Here is a 22506-nt window from a genome sequence, read left to right as displayed (position 1 = left end):
CACATTTGAATTCAAGCATCTAACTCCACGGCATACAAACTGAAGTATCGTATTAACCTGCTGCTGTGGAGTTAATTCCGACTCATAGTGAACCTACAGGTCAAAGAAGAACTGCGCTATAGGGTTTCCAAGGCTGTAATCTTTATAGAAGCAGACTGCCACATCTTTCTCCCTCGGAGTGGCTGGTGGGTTCAAACCAATGACCTTTTGGTTAGCAGCCGAGCGCTTAACCACTGTGCCACCAGGGCCCCTTAAATATTATATTAGTACCTATTAATGTCTATTTGTCTATATTTTTCTCCCCAGCTGATGTCATTCAATTCCTCAGAGCCTCAACTACCACCTCTGAGCCAATGACTTCCAAATCTCTTTGGCTGTAATCTCTTTTCAGAGTTACAGACCCATTTCTAACCATCTGCTAGACAACCTCATCAGTATGTCACAAACACTTCAATTTTAACATAGCTAAAGTTGAACAAAAACAACACTTTCCACAAACTTCCTTTTCTTGCATCCTGGTGTTAGTTACTGACATTACGATCCAGCAGGTCACTCAAGCCAGAATGGTTAAAGGCCTTCTGAATATCTCCCATGTCTTGTACTACATAGCCAAGGTCAGTAAGACACTACCATCACCCCCGCCCCCCCAAAAAAAAAAGCATCTGTCCTCTCTTTCTCAAAATCTGGCCATACATTTAGTTCAAGTCCTACATTAACCACTTGTATTACTGCAGGGCCATACAGCGTGAACTATTCTCTTGCCTCCCGTCCCTCCCTCCTTTCAAACAATTTTCCATACTGCCAAGAGAATTATTTTTCTAAAAATAGGTTAGAAACTTTTGATGACTTCCTACTGCCCCGGAGATAAAAGTCTGAATTCCTTCCTTAGTATGGCAAAAAAGGACACTACAGAGTTTGGTCTAGAGTTCTTTTCAGGCCTAATTTCTCACCACCGTCCCTCACACACCCCGCTCTACTCTTCATTAATCCCCAAAGAGGCAGCAGCACACATTCTTTTACTCCTTTGCGTCTTTGCATATCTATTCCTTCTGCCCAGATGCCCTTTCAACCTTCTCTGCCTCATAAACTGCCATTCATCCTTTTAAGACCAGCTCAAACATTATCTTTTCTGTAAAATCTTCCTAAATTTCTCTACTCAGGGCTTGCAATAAACAGGTGTTCACTACTGAATCATCTTAAAACACAGTTTATTAATGGAAAACTTGTGGGAAAACTGCCTATGTCTAACAAAGCATCTGATTGAACAAAAAATTCAGACATTAAATACCTTCCAGTCTTTGGGATCAAGTGTTTTCAGCATGGGAAACTCTTCCAACTGCAATTCTTCATCTTCTGATTCCTCTGATAACTCTTTCTTATCCTCCAGTTCCTGAAAAGAGGCAGAAGCATTTCTGTTTCTCCTCTTAACAAAAGCTTCAAACCATCTTCCCACAGGTTCAACTTGACAGAGTGTAGAGGCTGTGATTGAAAGTGTTAAGAGAGGCTTCAATGTAATGCATGGAATAAACCTGCTTCAAGGCAATAAGTTTTCTCAGGAAATAAGATCAAAACCACGAAACTATCAGAATACATTTTGAAAATAATTAAGAAAATAATTGCAATAATCCAGTTAACATAAGGTTTATCAATAAATAATCATTTCCTAGTATTTACATAGTATTTAATTATTTTCCATTTATCTGACACAGTAAAACACTCAACCATGTCAGCAATAAATCAGTACTTTTCTGGGGATATGATAGGAAGGTGATGAACAGGGAGAAATACTGCAAACTGGTTTACTTTTAAACCAATAATTGCAGTAAAGCAATAAATACTTATAAATTGTCACCAAGAGTTAGTCTCTTCAAAAACAAAAAAACTTCCTAAAAATAACTCAAAACATCTTAGATAATTATTAAAACCTGGAATTTAGACAGCTCTTAAAATTTTAAAGAATTCACTGGCAATGATCTATTCTGAAAGATATTTTCCCAAACCGCTAATGGGGATTTAGTGGAACACACTTCGGGTGTGAAACCAGAAGCTCTGGGTTTTAGTCCAGCTCTGACAACTAGTCAGAGATGACTTCAACTGTAAAATGGGAATAATAAATACCGATCTCACACGCTTCCTAGGAAGACTGAATTGGAAACAGTGAAAGCACTTCGAAAATCACAAGCTGTTGTATAAGAGTGAGGCATTATTAATATTCCTAGGAAACCAAAACCAAACCAAATCCACTGCTGTCAAGTTGACTCTGACTCATAGCAACCCTATAGGACAGAGCAGACCTGCCCCATAGGGTTTCCAAGAGTATAAATCTTCTTTAAAAACATTTTTTTTTTTTATTGTACTTTAGACGGTTTATAGAGCAAACAGGTTTCTCATTAAACAACTAATACATATATTGTTTTATGACATTGGCTCCCAGGCTGCAAATCTTTACAGAAGCAGACTGCCACACCTTTCTCCCACAGAGTGGCTGGTGAGTTCAAACCATTAACATTTTGGTTAGCAGCCGAGCACTTTAACCATTGTGCCAGCAGGGCTCTTATTCCTGGGAAGTGGGTTTAAATCACCATACATCCATATATTACCAATTCAAAAAAGGTAATCTGAGTCAAAAAAAGAGAATGTTTTAATTTTAATTTCATATTTCACAAAAAAGCAAGGATTTTTCTTCCAGTAATGGATAACTCTTGGAGCCCTGTTAAGAGCTAAGCTGCTAACCAAAAGGTCATCAGTTCGAATCCACCAGCCACTCCTTGGAAACCCTATGGGGCAGATTCTACCATCCTATAGGGTTGCTATGAGTCATAATCAACTCGACAAACGGGTTCGGAACGAATAACTCAGGTGTAAAGTTTTCCTTCCTACCTGATGTTCACAATTTTCTAAAAACAACTGGATTTTCATGTTTTAACTGGTTTGGGAAATTAAGATTTCTCCACCCTATACAGGACAGAATTCAAACACTATGTCCATGAAGTATTACCTGTCTAGTGTGGGAGTGGATTTTAAGAACATTGCCATTCAAGCCTTTTCCTCTAGTTGAAAGATTATACGCAGACTTCCACAAGCACAAAAGCAACATGTGCCACAAAATACGTTCAGAATCACATTCAACAAGCGTCTCTAAAAGTGGCTAAGGGAATTAATACAGATCGCTGAAACTGTAGGCTAAGTTTACAACACCCACGAATGCCCTTGGCTATAAATGTAAGGATTCTACAGCAGCAAGACAATTTCACTTGTAGTGACCGCCTTTAAAAGTCTGTCTACGAAGATCTTACCAGCAGCACTGGCAAAGATGTTTTAACATTGAGTATGAGAAGCGGTGTCTGAGTTCTGATATTTAAAAAACAAAGCCAGAGCAAAGGTAAAGAGAGAAAAAGGTGTTTAAGAGCGCTAGCGGCAAAGCTCTGCACGACCCCAGGCACGTGTGGTGCTCGCTGCGGGACAACCTCTTCGCCGTAGAGAAGGAGATACTTAAGGGAACCTTTTTCGAGATCCTGGGGTTTCCGTCCCGAACTACTCAGCCCGATTCGTGAGTCAGCAGACGCGAGACCGGGAAGAAACCGGAGGGACAGAAGACGCCCCCCACTCTCCCTCCTTCCAATCTGGGGAAGGATTGCTGTATAACAGGGAGCAGAAGAATACTCGTCGTGCCCTACATATACAGGAGCGCGTCGCCAGGGTCAAGGGCAGAGAGATCCCGGGATCGCCAGAAAGGGGACTGAAGTAGGGCCGGCTGCTGCGGGACGGAGTCGTGGTGGGTGGGCACGTACCAGAGATTAGAGCGTGGGTGATGGCGGTGCCCTGGCCGTCCGCGGCGCTCGGCAGGAGTAGCATGATGGCGCCGGGGCCAGCCCCGCTGGCGCAGCGGATCACGGTCCGGGCGGAGGATGCTTAGCGTTCCCTCCGGCTCTACCGTCCCGTCCAAGCCTCGCGCCTTGGCTCTACAACGCGCAGGAACCGGCGCATGGAGACAGTCAATAACCACTTCCGGGATGGAGCCTACGTGATGCAGTTGAAAATCCCGTCCCCCTCGTCAGCTTGTGCGACTGCCTCGTTCCTTTACTGACTCAGATCCGGCTGGAGACCAAGGCTAGCAAAACAACAGTTCCTAGACTCATCAATTCCCGTCTAAAAAATGATTATTTTCCTCGTTCAAATGCAATACGTAGAAAATAACTTTCTAAAGCAGAGCCTTCTATATTATATTTAAATTTCTGCTACTTTATATATGAGTCTCAATCTAACCACCGATTTTTCCAGTAGCTCTGCTTGTATAATTTAAGCAAGAAAAGACGTGTGTACTAACTAGAGTTGACAATGACTAGTATTACATCCATAGAAAATTATATATAAGTTTATATTTATACTTATATTAAGTGTATATATTATATATACTCCTGTGATGCACTTGTGTTACCTAAATAATAGTAGTAGCTATTATTATGTTTGTTGTGCTATTACTAAGTAGGTTACCTTTATTATCTCATTTAATCCTCATAACGTTTGTAGAAGAAACCCCTGTCCAGTTGTAGATTCTATTCCAGGGCCAGCCAAAGTTTTACACTGTTGTAACGGAATTGACTTTTCTTTCAAGATACTCCCCATTACAGGACTCTGGGACTTCACTGTTTAATATGTAGTAAAGTCATTTGTACTTTTACTATCTGCTTCCTTCTAGGACTGAAGCCAAAACCAAAACCAAGAACCAGCCAACAGGAGGCCAGTGGGTGAAGACTCGCCTCCAATAGCAGTAACTGCAATTGATTGGGTGAAATAGAAGACTTGATGTGCCACTCTTTGGCAGAGAGCACCAGAATTTAGCAAAGTATTCTCTAGGGATTACATTTTAGCTGTTTAATACATTGAATGGAGCCCTGGTGGCGCAGTGGTTAAGAGCCTTCTGTTAAACAGAAGGTCGAAAGTTCGAATCTACCAGCCGCTCATTGGAAATCCTATGGGGCGGTTCTACTCTGTCCTATAGGGTTGCTATGAGTCGACATCGACTCGACGGCAACGAGTTAACACACTGAATTGGTCTGTATATCTGTTGCATGACAAAATTGTATTTTGAAATTGGCATTTCAAAAACTGAACGAATCGTATGCCCCCAAACCTCTTTTTGACTCCTTTCTCTGTTAATGCCACCATTGTTAAAACAGGCTCTAAGGAGCAAAGTAATCTGACTCCACTTTGTCAATATTAATAATTTTTTTCTCACACTTCCTCCCTTTTATTCTCGCCTTCGACTTCTTCTGAACTCATTTTCCTTTAAAAAGATCTTTTTTTTTTTTTTTGACTCCCTTGTATCTGCGGATGGCAGCCCCCTTCTTTAGCAGCAGGCTCAAATTTTGAAACCATTTACCTCTACATCCCATGTGAACATCAAATTAATGAATAACTATTTGCTTTCACTCTTTTTGTAGATCTAGCTAGTACTTTTTGCGTATTCAGTATGCCAGGTATTTTTATTTATTTGTTTTATTTATTTAATGCCTCCACAATCTTGTAACGTAAAGGGTAAAGGTAAACTGTATATTACAATTTAGAGATTAAAGAAATTACCCAAGGCTGCACAGTAAATGGATGACTAATCGGATTTAAACTCAGCGACAGTCTTGGCATTGTTGCTCAGGTAGCTGGGGGGAACTTAAAGATGGTGAGAGGCCACCAGGAGACAGACGTTCCCTTTTAAAGGGCAATCCCCGTAACTACTCCCCATAACTGCAACCAGAACACTTCAGAGACTGAAGCGCCGGCGATTTCCCTACAGAGCCCAATCCTCGTGCGCTTGAGTTTAAGGGGCCCGCGGTAACCGGCTCCACTTCCGGTGGGGAAGGGAAAGTAAAGGCAACGCCGGAAGCGAGGAAGGTGCTGTGTAATCATTGAGAAGTTGAGACACTTGGAGCTCCTAAAATGCCGGATTACCTCGGTGCGGATCAGCGTAAAACCAAAGAGGATGAGAAGGACGACAAGCCTATCCGAGGTCAGTTGAGAGAGGCAGGAGATCGGGGCCGCGGTGGGACAAGGCTTGCCCCCGGGGGGGAGGCTGGATTCCTGCTCCCGGCGCGGCGCTCGGGCCCTTTTGTGCTCATAGTGACTTAGCACCGAGCGATAGCCCGGTTAACTCGCTTGCCCTCTCTGTCACCCTCATCTCACGAACAGGTTACATATTCATCGCCACCTGGTCGAAAATTTTATTCATTCTTAGCTCTGGAAGAAGTCACGTACCTGGCTTGGCCCTGCGGGCCTGAAAAGTTCCTCTGTCTAGCAGTCTGTGGTCATGTGGGTCCCTTTTCTCCCTCCCCTCTTCCCCAAGTGTAACATCTTGGTGCTATCATTGTGTAGCGAGGATCCTGAGACATGATTTTCTTTTCGAAAGACATTCATTTGACTACATATCACATTCACATGGTTCAAAATTCAAAAAGGCAGAAGAGGATTCATTAAAAAGTTTTCCTCCTTGACCCCAAACACCCACTTTTCTGTGTAGGCAACCAAAGTTGCCATTTTGCGTATCCTTCTAGACATATTTTGTGCCTATACAAGCAAGCAAATATTTATTTTTTACATAAGTATAGCATGCTGTACTTACACCTTGCTATTTTTAAATCTTACAATATCTTAGCGATCATTTCATTTCATTATATAAAGAGTGTTGTCTGTGTTTCTCTGCATCTGGATAGTATCCCATTATGTGGCTGTACAATAGTGTGTTTAATTAGTCATTATTGATGGACATTAAGATTTTTTTCAATCTATTGCTCTTCTAAAGCAATGAATACTTTGATCATAAAACTTTTACCGCATATGCAAGTGTAAGTGTAGGATGCATTTTGTAAGTGGAGTTGTAATTTTGACAAGACATTGCCAAATGGCTCTCCATAGAGACTATACCAGTTGACAGTCCTACTCAAAGTACATGAGATGTGCACACCGTTTTCAGACATGATTTCTTTCCAGTAGCCCTTTTGTGGTCTCATCTTTATAAATGCTGTTTTCTCCTTTTATTCCTTATGAACTATCTTTTAAACGTTCTGTTCTTTTCTCTCTCTCTCCTCTTACTGTTCCCTCTCTAAACAGCTTTCAGCCTCTCCTAGCACCCTTTTTTCTCCATCCCCCTCTTCTCAGAGATAGAGTTTTTTTCTTGACTTTCATCCCGTCCTCTACTCTTACTCTTGGAAGTATTGTATGATACTGAAAATGTCAGAGATATTCAAGTCACCTCTGAGAAAACTTGGTCACAGAGATTTAGCTTTTGATCTGCATGGAGATTTGCAGTTTCTCTGGGTACGTGATCGTTGTGTACATGTGTTAATTTATCTCTTGGATACAGTTATGACTAACATCTGTATACAATTTTATGAGTTTCATATTTTTTTTGATTTTTATAACTGCACTGTGAGGATAAAATTGTGTCTGTTTTTCAGATGAGAAAACTGATGCTCAGAGGTATTAAATCACTTTTTCAGAATTACCTAGCAAATATATGACCTTGCTAGGACTAGCATTCAGGTTGTTTCAAATTCTTTGTTCTTTGCACTCCTTATTTTTGTTTTGTCACATCATTCTGAGGGTCTTTAGCAGCTATGTTGGTAATCCTTGATCACCTCAATTCTCATGATTTCCCTTATCACTGCACCTCAGTCACCTAAGGAGGTGATCACTGGTAGACTTATTTATTAAATGAAGCTGCTTCACTTGTAAAGTGTCAGACTTTTCCATTTCTCCTCCCACCATGACTTTTTGCTCTTTAGTCTTCATTACCACTGAGCCTTAACTTGACCTGTCTTTTGATCCATCTAATTAGTCAGTATCATCTCCAAGTTGGTATCTCTTGCTTCCCTACTCAGACTCTCCCATTTTGACAGTGCTTTTAGTACTTACCACCTTTGCCTGTTTGACTTTCTGCTGTCCCCTTGTTCTGGGAATTTCGTTGTTTCATGTCTTTTTCTGTCGTAGGCTGCCAAGCATTGCTCAAACAAGTCACAAAACCTTACTTACTAAGTTACCTCCAATTTAAGCTTTCTGATCTTAACTGGGTCCTCATTGCTAGTTAACGTTTTGATTATCTCCTGTTGACTCCACTTTGTCATAGTGATTATTTCAAGCCATTTACACATTTTGCAAGTCCTCAGTTTAGTCCCTTTCTCCTGGGCTGAGGATATTAAGAATACACTCAGTTCTCTTAATTTCTGTCATCTTCCATTTTTTATTTCAGTCCTGCCTCAGAAGAAGTGTTTAATTTTTGTCAAGTCCACCCTTCCCATCTGTGTTCCTGACCCTGTCCCTTCCTTCTCTAGGACTTTGTTTCACCAGTCACCAGCTCTCCTGTTTATTTTCCTGAGATTCTTTTCCTTTTTCCTGGAAGTATGCTGGTATGCATTGTATCTGAAAAACACACAGTGGAGAAAAGCTTTCAGCTCTCCTCTCGTCTCAAGCTACAACCCATTTTCTTTTCTTCTTTTCATTGCTTAAAAGTGGCTGTGAAGACAGGCTTTGGAATCAGACCTAGGCTTGAATCTTGGCTTTGCCCCTTCTTTACTGCCTCGGTGACATTGGACAAGTCACTTAAAACCTGTGAAACTCGGTTTTTCTTGTCTGTAATGCGGAAACAATCGTATTCACTTTACAGGCTTGTAAGGATTAAATAATGGAATGTATGTCTATCTCTAATAACAATGCTTTATATAATAAACCTCTCAGTAAATGGCAGTAGCTGTTGTTATTATTATGCTTAGCATGTTCATTTCTTTACTACTCATTTCATTTCTTAACTCCTTGCAGTTTGGTTTCTGTCCCTGTAAGTCTGTTGAAATTGATCAGTGTTTCTTAATTGCCACATCTGATAGCTTTTTCTCGTCTAATCTTTATGTTTTTGACATTGTTGAGTACTCTGGCCTCCCTTAGCTTCTGTTATTGAACCTTTCTGTTGATTTTCCCTCTTTGATTGCTTCTTGTCTTTCTGTCATTGTATTCTCTTCCTTTGAGGTACCCGGGTACAAAGCCTGGGAGCCATGTTTGAGTCTCCTTTCCCTCAGCTCCTCCTCACATCTAGTCAATGGCCATGCCCTGTAGATTCTTCCTCTACAAGGACTTTTCATCCACCCCTTCTTTTCTCTTTTCATTGCCACCATCTTAGGTGAGGCTCTTGTGCCCTCTAACTGGCCTCAAACATTCCAAATCTGCTTTCTATATCTTAGTGAGCTAGTTCTTCCTAAGGCAAAGTCCTATAATGTCAAGACCTTGCAGTGGTCTCTATTACCTTGTTCTGGTAATAATGGCCCACCTCACTAGGACCCCAAACTACCATCTACCTAATTCCGTATTAAAACTAGTTGCTGTAGAGTTGATTCTGACTCATGGCAACCCCACGTGTGTCAGAATAAAACTGTGCCCCATAGAGTTTTCAACAGCTGGTTTTTCTGAAGTAAATTGCCAGGGCTTTTTTTCTGAGGTGCCTCTAGGTAGACTCGAATCTCTAATCTTTTGGTTAGCAGTCCAGCATGTTCACTGGTCACCACCGAAGGACCCCCAATTTATTATTACTCCCGAACATAATATGCTATATTTCAGCTAAATGGATCTAGCTACTGTTACCTAAGCATGCTTTCTCCTACCTCTACTCATGTTTATTTAAAAAAAAGAAAAGTCTTCCCTGCCGTGAGAAAATAGTTTGTCTTTTCAGGTTGAAAAAGAAAAAGTTTTCCTTAAAATATAGACAGACAAATACTGAGAAGAAAGTGAGAATCACTTGAAGTCCTTCCATCAGAAGATAATCACTGTTAACATTTAGATGAACACCATCCCAGGCCACTCTCCCCACATTTGTTTTAAATAATTTTTTTTAGAAAAACAAATGTACATTTTGTGTGCGTTTTAAAAAAGCCTACCTCTTTTACTTAACAGTATTTTTTGAATCTCTGCATGTGTAAAGGCACTGTTCTATTTTATTTTTAATGGCTGTATTGTATTTTGTTATGTGAGTATGGTGTGATTTATTTAATGAAGATCCTTGATGGATGTAGTTTATATATGAAGTACATAAAGTATATAAAATATGTACTCATGTTCGTTAAGTACTTCTATTACTCCTCCTCCCCCCAATTAATAAGTTCCTTGAATTCAGGAACTGTTTGGTGGTCATATTTGTACATCACAACTTTGCTCAGTTTTGGCACTCAGGACAATTTGAATTGAACAAAAAAGAGAGTTGACTGATTAGCTCTAGTTTCTTTTGTTTGAATCTCACGTATTGTCTCTCTTCTTTTAGCACTGGATGAGGGGGATATTGCCTTGCTGAAAACTTATGTAAGTCCTTTCAGTATCTACAAAATGAAGATGATGTATCTTGAAATAAAAACTACTGTGTGGTCTTGTCCCTCCAAAGTAGTTAGAAGAGAATGTCTAGCAGTTTATAGTAATCATCACTGAAAAAAGTAACCTACTTAAAAGTTTCTATCTAGAGTAGATCAGAGAGGAAGTATTCACCCTGCCTAATCTTATGCATTATTTTTATGCTATTTGTAGTTGAAGTGCAGTATGAGTCAGAATTAACTTGATGGCATACAACAGCAACTCTGTTAAAAAGATATTTGAAATAATTTACACAGATATTCACTATATGTAAATGTTATTCAACTGAATTAGATCTGAAATGAAGAGTTTCAGTATACAGAAATGGGCCTGTAATTTTGGATAATTTCAAGCAAGATTTTCATTCATTCTCTTGCATAATGGTGGGTTCTTTAGGGAGAAAATACCAGTTCAGTAATGCTACTGAAAATGATATATTGCCTTTCTCTACTTCCACAAACTTTCGGATAATACTGGCTATTAAGGCTGTAACTGTTAAAAGTTTCTGCTTGTGGTTTAATAAGTTGTCAACATCCTGATGTTCTAATTAAACTGATCTTTATCACCTAGGGTCAGAGCACTTACTCTAGGCAGATCAAGCAGGTTGAAGATGATATCCAGCAACTTCTCAAGAAAATTAATGAGCTCACAGGTATGTGGTTTTTTTATTCTCATTTCCTTTCCTTAAATGTAATGTTTATTGTATCAAAAGAGTTTAAATACAGTTTTCCTCTTTAATGAAAAAAGTATTATTTTTTCTACCTCGTAAGAAAATTGATCACATTAACAATCTCTTTTCACTGCCTTTTGCAACCATGTTTAATGTTTATGTGGTTAGATGACATCATCCTTTAAGCAAGTAATATTTCTATTGGTCAAAACCAATCAACTCCAATTAGCAAGTCATAATTTTTTATTGAATAAAAATATGATCTTACATAGTATTTCTTAATGTAAGTGGGCTATTGCCTGATTGTTGAAAACTTCTTCTTGGGGACTTGAATGGTGAAGTTTTACAGTATTTGACTTGCACAAAAAAAGTTAACTATAGCATTAAATTTTGGCTTGATGATTACTTTAGGTTCTCAGCTAGGGGTGATTTTGGCCACAAACGACATTTGGCAGTGTCTGGAGACATTTTTAATTGTCATGACTTTAATAGGGGGGCGAGGAGAGGTAGGGAGGATGCTACTGACATCTGGTAGCTAGAGGCCAGAGATGCTGCTAAACATCCTACAATGCACAGGACACTTCTCCACAAAAAAGAATTATTCAATCCAAAATGTCAGTAGTGCCAAAGTTGAGAAACCCTGCTTTAGGATGATGCATTACCTTTCAGTGAATTTTATAATCTTTCTCTTTGTAGGTATTAAGGAGTCTGACACTGGCCTGGCCCCACCAGCACTCTGGGATTTGGCTGCAGATAAGCAAACGCTCCAGAGTGAACAGCCTTTACAGGTTGCAAGGTATGCACAGTGCTCTATGGAAGTTTATTTTTACTGGTACTTTCAACCACTTTTTAGTGTCTCAGGGATAATGCAATAATTCATAAAGAATTTTTATTCTAAATTCTAAGTAAATAAAATTTTCTGCAAAGTCTCTGTGGTTAAAGTTTTATTCCTTAAAATATTACTTAAGAAATACATGAAAACTTAATTGTGTAAAACTGTCAAATGACAAAGATCCAGAGCAAAATATGAGTCTCCCTTCCCATCCTTGCACTCACAGTACCCCTTTCTCAGATGTGACTACTGATAAGAATTTGGTCCTCCTACTCCTTCTGTATATCTTTATGTACATATTTGCTTGCAAAGAAACATCTTAATTTTTTTTAATCCTAACTACACGTTTTAGAAATCTTTCCATGTTTTTTATATAGATTTATCTCTCTTTTTTTTTTGTTTTTTTAACAACTACATAATATTCCATAGTATGTATATAGACCTTAGGCTGTTTGCAATTTCTGTTGTTATACACAGTGCTATATTGAACATTCATATTAAATATTTTTCTGTGTATGTGCATACATTTCTGTAGGGTAGCTTACTAGAACTGCAATTATGTGGTCAAAGGCATTTATGATTTGAAAATCTGTGAAAAATACTGATTTGACCTGCTTACACTCTTACTCAGAGAATTTGAGGTAAATGCCCATTTATCAATATCAGTGTAATATATGTGATTATCATTTTTTAAACTTTTCCCATTTGGGCAAAAATACCTTATTTTAATTTGTACTGTGCTGATTACTAGCATGATTGTTATTCCTTACACTTATTAAAACCAAAACCAAACCAAACTCATTGCCGTTGAGTTGATTCCAACTCATAGCGACCCCATGTGACAGTAGAACTGCCCCATAGGGTTTCTAAGGCTGTAATCTTCAAGGAAGTAGACTGCCACATCTTTCTCCCTCAGAGTGGCTGGTGGGTTCGAACCACTAACCTTTAGGTTAGCAGCTGAGTGCATAACCGTTGCATCACCGGGGCTCCTTCTTTAAACCATACATCTGTATTTCTTTGACATTCATGTTTTGTTCTATTGGGTTGTTTCTTGTAATTTTTAGGAGCACTTCATATATTGTACATATTAATATTTTCTTAAATATGCTACAAATATTTTCTCCCAGTCTGTCACTGACTTTTAACTTTATGGTAACTTTTGTTGTACTAATGTTTTTAGGGGGTAAAATATAGAAGCATTTTCCATTATAAATTTTGGGTTTTAGTGTTGCTTAGAAAGGCCTAGCCTAGCCCAAGATTATAAACATATTTTCCTGTGTTTTATTCTAATCCTTTAATTTTGCCTTAATTTTTAATTCTTTAATACAGCGAAGGGTTTGTTTTTTTTCATTCTGTGCTCCCTCCTTCCCTTTCTTTCCTTTTCATTCATTTGTTTTTTCATGGTTTTAAAGAGTTAAATGTTCTGTAACAACAGCTATCATCCCCATTTCCTATTCCCTAGAGACATGCATTCTCACCTTTTTTTAGTGGGTCATTTTGGTATCCACCTTTGTCTCTGTAATGGATATTGCTATGTCTTATATATTGCTGTTACTTTTTTTTTTTTTATTTTTCACATTACCCATTGGCTTCCCACCATGGAAGATGAGGATTTTGTTTTCTGCCCTCTGTCTTCATCCCAAAGGCATACCTTCCCGTTGGTAAAACCTCCCAATATGTGTATATTGTAATTTTGGTTAGATCAGTTTTCAGTGTTTGCATAATTATGGCTATGTACACCTATTCACAAAGAGCCAAGTAGTAAACAGATTACTTTTCCTTTCCTGTACTATTTTTTGTTTTCCCTGCCGTAATTGTTTTGTTTTCTCATTTACTAGATTTTCTTTGTATGTTACTAACTCAACCCCCAAATCTTCTCTGATTGTCTAAATTGCTCTGTAGATGCTTCACATCCATCAGGTAATCTCTCAGGTATACTTCAGTTTCATTCTCCTGAGTCTTTCCCAGAACCTTCAGACCTGCTTCAATCTGAACTGGTTACCCTGTATACCTGTTGAATAACAATCATCTTGTGACTTCCTTACCCTGGAGATTCCCTTTGCCTCTCTCCTGTTGCTTGTGTACCATGATTTTCTCTTTCTTGGTTTAATTACACCCTCATTTAGATTGAATGTATTCCCTGATAACTTCCTGAAAGGGGTGAATTGAGAGGTGACATTTTGAGACCACCTATGTCTGAAAATATCTTGGCTGGGTATAAAATCTTTTTCCATCAGAATTTTTAAGACGTCATTCCATTGCCTCTACCTCCCAGTGTAAATCTGAAGCCATTCTGATTCCCAGTACTGCATATGTGACCTGTTTTTTTTTCCCCCTTAAAGTTGTAGGGCTTTCTCTTGTTCTCTTGGTTCTGAAATTTCTTGATGATGGGCCTTGGTGTTGGTCTATTTATTTTATATTTGTTGTGCTGAGCATGCTGCCTTTCTTGTCCTTCAGTTTGGCAGATTTCCTTGAAACTATTAATAATTTCTTTCCTTTCATTTTCTTGGTTCTCTCTTCCTGATTTCTATTATTTGGATATTGGACCTCCTGTACTCTTTCTCTAATACACTTGTCTTAACATTTGAAGATTTCTGTTTCTTCCAAAATGCGTTTTTTCTTCTTGTTTTCTCTTTCTTTCATCTCCATTTTTTATGCTAGAGGTTTGGTGATCTTTGTTTTGGGGCTTTGGTTTTAGTAGGAGACCAAAACGCTGATAGAAAGCTCTAAACTTAATAGTGAGGCATGTTGATCTTAAGCTTCACTGTACCCTAATTTCAGCTCTACCTGTAGGCACACTCCAGAGGTTATTTATATTTCTGTTTGTTGCTACAGCTTATGTAGCAGCTTTCTAACATGAGTTTAGTTTTTTGTTTTTGTTTTTCTCTAGTAGACATACTACAGAAGAGGAAAGGGAGTTAACTTTTGTGTTATGTATACAGCATTACAAATTCATCTTCGCCAAGTCACACAGAAAATGAATACATTTGCATTAAAAACGGCAACAGCAATAGGATTGGATTTGAAGTATAAAGTCAAGGAATAATGAAGACATTTATTTTTTAACTTTAATGATGTGAAACGAGATGACTGTCATCTTACAGAGAAAATAAACAGAGCAACTTAAGATGTAGAAGGGTCTCATTAAAAATAAAGGAATATAATTATGAAAATCAAGAAATTGGAGAATTCTTAATGATGATATCTTTGGGTTTAATTTTCCAGGAGAATGTGTCTTTTGAAAATTTTATGGATTGGCTAAAGTTGAGTAGACCCTAGCGGTCGAGCATATTGTATAGAAAGGGATCTTAAACGGTGGCCTGGTTTCTGTGGTTCTAGTTTACACCAGCTAATTAGTATTCTGTAGTCCTCAGAGAGAATCCAGTTACTTGAATTCATTATTAGTGGTTTGGGTTCCTTATTCTAATCAAGCCTTTTGTTGTGTTAGGTGTACAAAGATAATTAATGCTGATTCAGAGGACCCAAAGTACATTATCAACGTGAAGCAGTTTGCAAAGTTTGTGGTAGACCTCAGTGATCAGGTGGCACCTACTGACATTGAAGAAGGAATGAGAGTTGGGTAAGATTTCTATTTACAGTAAATACTCTTCTTTCATTAAAGATACTGTAACACCTTCACATCCTTGGCTTTGTTTTGAATGAATGAATGAGCTGAATAACAAAGGGTAACCTTGTAGTGTACTACAGTTGACATCCTTTCTTCTGCATCTACTTCCTAACTTGCCGTCTCCCCATCTCCCCCAACTATTGCTTTTTATGAATGACTTCAAGTGTCATAAAGTAAGTGCAGAATTTAAGAGTTAATTTTACCAGTCCATGGTGTAAATGGAAGAAGCTCTTGCTTGGAATCAGGCTGAGTTAAAAATCCTTTCTTTCCCTTTCTAGTTCTGTTTGCCTCTGGGCATGTTATTTAACCTTTTTGATCTGCCTGAGTAAGTTTTCATGTCTTTAAAATGGATCCACTAACTACCTCTTAGGATAGTTATGAGGATTACATGAGTTAATGTGTATAGAGTACTTAACTCACTCAGTAGATTTTTTTTTTTTTAATCCCTTTTACCCCTTCAAGTCAAGGTTTCCTGGCTGCTGTGTAGGTGGTTTGCCACTTCATACTGGTGGTTTAGCGTCCTGAATTTTAATGCTGTTTTTGTTTTTTGTATAACCTTAGAGACTCTGTCTCTCTCTTGCTTGTTTAAAGTATGCTTTTGAGGATAAAAGACTAAACATAAAAGTATATTGAAAACTTAAAGGATGTGTTAGTAATTATCTTCTTTTCACCTCCTTAGTGTGGACAGAAATAAGTATCAAATTCACATTCCACTGCCTCCTAAGATTGACCCAACAGTTACCATGATGCAGGTAAGAAACTATGGGAGGGAAAAGGAATGGCATGACTTTATAATTGTATCCCTCTCAGGAAGTTTTGAGACTTTTAACTAATAAATTGTTAATAGGTGGGTTTACATACAACAGAGTTGCTGAAAAATTTAAAAACTTTTTTCATATAAGAAAGTCTTTTAGTCTTTATTTTACTTGTTTGTTCCTCTCTTATTAGTATCATAACAAATAATTTATCAAGTGGTTCTAGGACATTGGGCAATCTATTGCATTTTTATTAAAATTCTTACTTGCTGTAAGTCTGTTTTTTTTTTTTTTTTTCATTTAAGGTATTGAGTCTCTTCTACCGCATAGAGCATTTGAACTAGTAGTCAGAAGCCTGTGAACATATGTTGTGTGTTTTCATCCCTCTCTTAGGTTGAGGAGAAACCTGATGTCACATACAGTGATGTTGGTGGCTGTAAGGAACAGATTGAAAAACTTCGAGAAGTAGTTGAAACCCCACTACTTCATGTAAGTGGCTTACTTAGTCTGTTGCATTTTGAATTTCTTTGCATAAAGATGTTACAGCGTTTTGTATATTCAGCACTAAAATTGCCTATATATTAGATAGTTTTTAAAATTTAATATTTCCTTTAATGAAAATTTTAGAGGAGGTGGAGGAAAGAGTAGTGGAATTATAGAGAACTGGTAAATTCCAGAAGAGATTAAAAAAAAGGAATTGAGTGGTCAAGCATTTTATTAAAAAAAAAAAAAAAAAAGATTTGCTATTTAGAGTGACAAAGGAGGTTGAGGTGCAACCCTTTAGCAATGTTTTAAATATATTACAGATTATTTTAGATGAAACCATGTGTTCTAATGACATCAAGAGGAAATGGGTTTAAATTGAATCAAGTTAAGCTTGAGAAGATAATGGAAAACAAAGATATTAAATACCAGATAATACTTTTGCTCTTTAAACAGTGTAATCTTTTTAAATTAGGAAAAAAAAATGTTAAGACTGAATAGTAGAAACACCTTTAAAAGCATCATGTATTGATGTGACTCTAGTTTAGATCTTATGTCTTAGAATAATTAAAGTATCTTATTTAGATCAAATATATAAGTTGTGGTGCCCAGGTGGTGCACTGGTTAAGAGTTACAGCTGCTAACCAGAAGGTTGGCGGTTCGAATCCACCAGCCACTCCTTAGAAACCCTGTGGGACAATTCTACCCTGTCCTGTAGGGTCACTATGAATCGGAATTGACTTGACGGCAACAGGTTTGGGTTTTTGTTTTATATATATATAGGTTGTAGATCTAAACGTTTTGTTTTAAATATATTGATGTAGAAATAGTCTTATTTTTATTATACACGGAAGTAACAAGTGTAAAAATTGTGTCTCCGTCACAGCCAGAGAGGTTTGTTAACCTTGGCATTGAGCCTCCCAAGGGTGTGCTGCTTTTTGGTCCACCAGGTACAGGCAAGACACTCTGTGCCCGGGCAGTTGCTAATAGGACTGATGCTTGCTTCATTCGCGTTATTGGATCTGAACTTGTACAGAAATACGTTGGTGAGGTAAAGTAAATTTATCATAATCAACAAATACGTAGCTCTAGGAAAGATTTGTGAAGCATGGAAGAAATTAAAATGGCAATTCCACAGTGAGGGGTTGAGCCCTGAATTTTCTTGAGTGATTAATTGTAGTTGGTGGTTTAGAATCCCAGAAGCCACCAGCCTTCCCTTGTAGTCATTTGGAAGTAGAGAGATGCTGGAAATAGACAGACACCTGGAATTTTTAATCAGTATGCTCCCTACTCAAGGATGACATTTTCCACAGATCTGGTTTGTGAGACAAATACCCCAGAAATGTTCAGCAAATTAATTCAAGAGTGTACTTTCACTTCATGGCGGTGTTTTATGTTCTGACATGAAAGATACAATATAGATTGTATGTAACTGTGTGCGGGTATACACACACACATGTATGTATTTGTTGTGTTTAGAGAGTAAGTCTAGGGCTGTATATATTGTACCTGAAACCTATTAATGATTAGTATACTTAAAGCAGGAATTAGGAAAGGAACTACGTGAGTTGATACTTCTTTCCCTGATCACATTCAGTGGTCAGGAGTTCCAAGTGATAAACCAGGTGCTTTTATTTCCTCAAGTTTTACTGATTAGAATGGTGCCTTTTATTTTATTTTACAGTGTTAATTTGACCTCTTCAGGTCTTAAAGTTATGTGCTATTTAGTAGAAAACTACTTAATATTGTTTTGAAGCCAATAAGATTAATCTGATGGGTTAGCAGCAAAGTTCAGTATTTTTTAAAAAGCTTAAGGTTATAATGGTTCGGAATACTGTTAGGAATATTGAAAAGTTTGAAGCATAACTGTTTATTGTATTTAAAAAGATTTAAACAGCAACTCTAAGAAATCATTTTTCTTATTAGGGTGCTCGAATGGTTCGTGAGCTCTTTGAAATGGCCAGAACCAAAAAAGCCTGCCTTATATTCTTTGATGAAATTGATGCTATTGGAGGTATGAATAATATTTTGAACTACTTTGGGATTGTTTCATGAGGCTTCTAAAGTGATATGTGAAGACTTCTCCAGATATGTTAATCTTATACTGAATTTTAATTCCAACCCTTATGAGCTCTGGCACATTGGAGCCACAGATTCTAAGAAACAGTGGGGCTAAACCATAAAGGAAAAGGAAAGATAACGTATAGCATTGCTGTTTCTCAAAGGCAGATCATTTATATTTGTACTTATCTAATGAACATTCATAAGACAGATTTTCACATTTTAACAACTCTTAAATTGGGATGCATCTTCAATTAATGTAATAAGAAAGCACGGGGGTATAGTTTAATTGGTGGTAGTTGTCTTTTCTTTTTTTTTTTTTTTAATAATAATGCTGTGTTTTTGGTGAAGGTTTACACAACAGTTTAGGTTCCCATTCAGCAGTTTCTACAAAAATTGTTCGGTGGCATTGGTAACATTCCTCACAGTGTGTGAACATTCTCAGTATTTCTATTCTGGTTGTTCCATTTGCATTAATCTAGTTTCCCTGCCCCCTTATATTTTCATGGTTGTTTTAAAGTGTTGACTGTTTGGCTTTATATAGATGAGGTGATGGTTTTCTTAGTGTACATAAAGTAACGTTACTATCTTGGTTATCTAGTGCTGCTATACCAGAAATACCACAGGTGGATGGCTTTAACAAAGAGAAGTTTATTCTCTAACAGTCCGGTAGGCTAGAAGTCAGAATTCAGGGCACCAGCTCCAGGGGAAGGCTTTCTCTCTATATCGGCTCTGGGGGAAGGTCCAAAGGACGCGCTGTGCTCCCAGCACTGCTTTCTTGATGGTATGAGGTCCCCCTGTCTCTCTGCTTGCTTCTCTCTTTTATATCTCAAAAGAGATTGGCTTAAGACACTATTTAATCTTGTAGATCTCATCATTATAACTGCTGCTAATCCATCTTATTACATCATAGTGATAGGATTTATCAGACATAGGGAAATCACAGATGACAAAATGGTAGACAGTCATACAATACTGGGAATCATGACCTAGCCAAGTTGACAGACATTTTTGGGGGACACAATTCAATCCATGACAGTTATTGTTGGCTTTGTAGACTTATTGAAATACAGTATTAGCTGTATGATCTAGGCAAGTTATTTTAACTAACTTCTGAGCCTTGGTTTGCTCATCTTAAAAAGGGTATGATAATTTGTGCTTTGCTTATTTCCTGAATTTTTGAAAGGTTCATATTAAGTAATAAATGTCATAGACTTTGAAAACTCTAAACTGCCCTATGGTCATTGGCTATTATTATAGTCTATACCAGAGTAATAATCCTTAGTAGCTTGAGAAGTGTCATGTCAAGGTAGTCATTTGTTACTTAAAGTACTTAATGATAGAAATGACTTGAAAATATAGGGGACTCCTGTAACACTGTTTGGGGACTATGGTTAGATTACCTAGAGTCTTACTTTTAGGTTGTCTGGGCCATGTTGGGTTTGAACATTCTTCAGTTAATGTTTACAAAGGCCGTAATTTGACCAGAGTATAATGATTCAGTGTTGTGACTCTGAAGTTATTTTTATAGTTTTGTCGTGCTTACAGTTTTGTTGCACTAAGCCTTATGATGTCAGGATACTCTGAAGCAGTGGTTTCTAAAGTGGATTGTGTATAAGACGGTCTAATAGGGTGGGGGAGGAAAATACTAGAATTTCTCTCTGTGTTTGATTTTAATCCCATTTTTAAAATTTTCATTTTTTAAAATAGTGTATGTATTAATATGATAGTATGTATTTATACAATTAAAGATAAAAATATATATTTGGAGGTTCTTAAAATAGTTTTTCTTTTTTGCTGTTCTGGTTGAAATGAAAGAGACTGACATGAACCTAGCATTCTCTAGTATGTCCAAATCAGTGCGACAGTAAGCTGTTATGGTTCTACTGTATTCTGGATATAGCCATATTTTAAAAGGCAGTTTCAGTAAATTTAGAATAGTATGAATAGTAATATTCATGTAGAATAATGGTTTCCTGCATACAGTCAAACACTATTAGAGTGCTAAAGTTTGCATATTGTCCTGTTGCCTAAGCGGGGTGTATATTGTGTTAAATAAAAGAGGTGTTCTTGAGTGATTTGAAAAACAAAATTCCTTAAAGCAGATTTTTAAAACACTTAAAGGAGCCTTGTTAAATAAATCTATGATGAACCTTTTTGAAAGTAAAGATTCATTTTCCATTTTGTTTTTGTAAAGCATGCATTTCTTAAATAGGATCTGCTTAACAGTGAGATGTGCACCTGTCCTGGGAGGCATGATTTGAGCTGAGATTTACAGAACTTTCAAGTTATGCATAGTGCTACTGTAAGTGGACAGGCAGAGCTTATCTTTCCTTTTGTGTTCTCAGGGGCTCGGTTTGATGATGGTGCTGGAGGTGACAATGAAGTGCAGAGAACGATGTTAGAACTGATCAATCAGCTGGATGGTTTTGATCCTCGAGGCAATATCAAAGTGCTGATGGCCACTAACAGACCTGATACTTTGGATCCAGCACTAATGAGACCAGGGAGGCTGGATAGAAAGATTGAATTTAGCTTACCAGATCTAGAAGTAAGAAAACAATTTCATTTAGAAAGAAGATTCTTGAAATTTTTTTTTCCTGTGATTTTTTTCATTTAGTATCTGTTGATTCTCTTATTTTTAGGGTCGTACTCACATCTTTAAGATTCATGCTCGTTCAATGAGTGTTGAAAGAGATATCAGATTTGAATTGTTAGCACGACTGTGTCCAAATAGCACTGGTAGGTGGCAAGTTTTGCTTATATTTGCTGGTCTGTCTGTCCTGGCTGTTTCAGTTAAGCATACTTATTTTCTTTTTGTTTGAAAGGTGCCGAAATTAGAAGCGTCTGCACAGAAGCTGGTATGTTTGCAATCAGAGCACGGCGAAAAATTGCTACTGAGAAGGATTTCTTGGAAGCTGTAAATAAGGTCATTAAGTCCTATGCCAAATTCAGTGCTACTCCCCGCTACATGACCTACAACTGAGCCCTGAAGGCTTTCAAACGAAACACTTCTTTTAATTGGAATCCTAACCTTATAGAGACTCGCTAACAACCATTTCACATAAAAATAAATGGTTTCAAAATCATATGCTTTTTTCAGCTCTCTTTTCTCTGTACTACAGTAGAAGGTGATATCTAAAGTCATTAGGAAGAAAAGTTTATTACAATGTATGTTGACTTTTTTGATTCATTACCATTTAAGGGTTTCACATCATATAAAGTGCTAGCTTAGACCATGTATATTCTGGGTATATGCTAGGTGCTGTACGTACATTATCTTATTGTATCCTCTCATCTGCCCAGTGAGGTCGATTTAATGGATCTTGATCTGATGAATACAAAAACTTTCCTAATTTACTCAGTGGCAGAGCTGGGCTTCAAGTGCAAGTTTGTCAGCTCCACCACCTACGTGAATAATCTTCATTCTCTTCGACCCCTCATCAGAATAACCCGGCTAGGCAAATGACCACGTGTATTACAGTGAGTTTTCCCCTACCATGTTGAATAATGAAGCTTTGGCCAAACTTTTTTTAAAGTGGAAGAAATGTGATGTAATATGTCTTGCTTTGCAGTGGACTTTTAAATTAATCAAGAATTAGTTTTAAAAAAGGTAAAAAAAAAACAAAACTAAAAGGACTCACATCAAATTGGTAATAATGGTGACTTCTGGAGGGGAAAGAAGAGGAATGTACTTGGCAGT

At 37.6% G+C, this 22506-nt stretch overlaps 2 protein-coding genes across 2 annotated transcripts in view; one reads left to right on the top strand and one right to left on the bottom strand.

Annotated features, from left to right (window-relative positions):
* DNAJC2 (DnaJ heat shock protein family (Hsp40) member C2) overlaps nucleotides 1–4060 on the bottom strand; it is a 35638-nt gene extending 31578 nt beyond the window's left edge. Inside the window, exons 1-2 of the mRNA XM_023725513.1 lie at nucleotides 3792–4060; nucleotides 1289–1479 (exon numbers count right to left, since the gene is read on the bottom strand). Coding sequence (XP_023581281.1) covers nucleotides 1289–1479; nucleotides 3792–3855 — 255 coding nt within the window. The 5' untranslated portion in view covers nucleotides 3856–4060. The remainder of the gene's footprint in view (nucleotides 1–1288; nucleotides 1480–3791) is intronic.
* Nucleotides 4061–5865: 1805 nt separating this feature from the next.
* On the top strand, nucleotides 5866–22434 carry PSMC2 (proteasome 26S subunit, ATPase 2). Its single transcript, XM_004390721.2, has 12 exons — nucleotides 5866–6004; nucleotides 10292–10329; nucleotides 10945–11026; nucleotides 11741–11840; nucleotides 15325–15456; nucleotides 16184–16256; nucleotides 16653–16748; nucleotides 17629–17793; nucleotides 18669–18756; nucleotides 21152–21354; nucleotides 21449–21545; nucleotides 21632–22434. The coding sequence occupies exons 1-12, from the start codon at nucleotides 5935–5937 to the stop codon at nucleotides 21787–21789; spliced, it is 1302 nt and encodes a 433-aa protein (XP_004390778.1). The 5' UTR covers nucleotides 5866–5934; the 3' UTR covers nucleotides 21790–22434.
* The last annotated feature ends 72 nt before the right edge of the window (nucleotides 22435–22506 follow it).

The sequence above is a fragment of the Trichechus manatus genome, unplaced genomic scaffold (genome assembly GCF_000243295.1).
Source record: "Trichechus manatus latirostris isolate Lorelei unplaced genomic scaffold, TriManLat1.0 scaffold00326, whole genome shotgun sequence".
Taxonomy (NCBI): domain Eukaryota; kingdom Metazoa; phylum Chordata; class Mammalia; order Sirenia; family Trichechidae; genus Trichechus; species Trichechus manatus.
The sequence above is the reverse complement of the archived record's forward strand: the minus strand, read 5'-3'. Positions and strand labels throughout refer to the sequence as shown.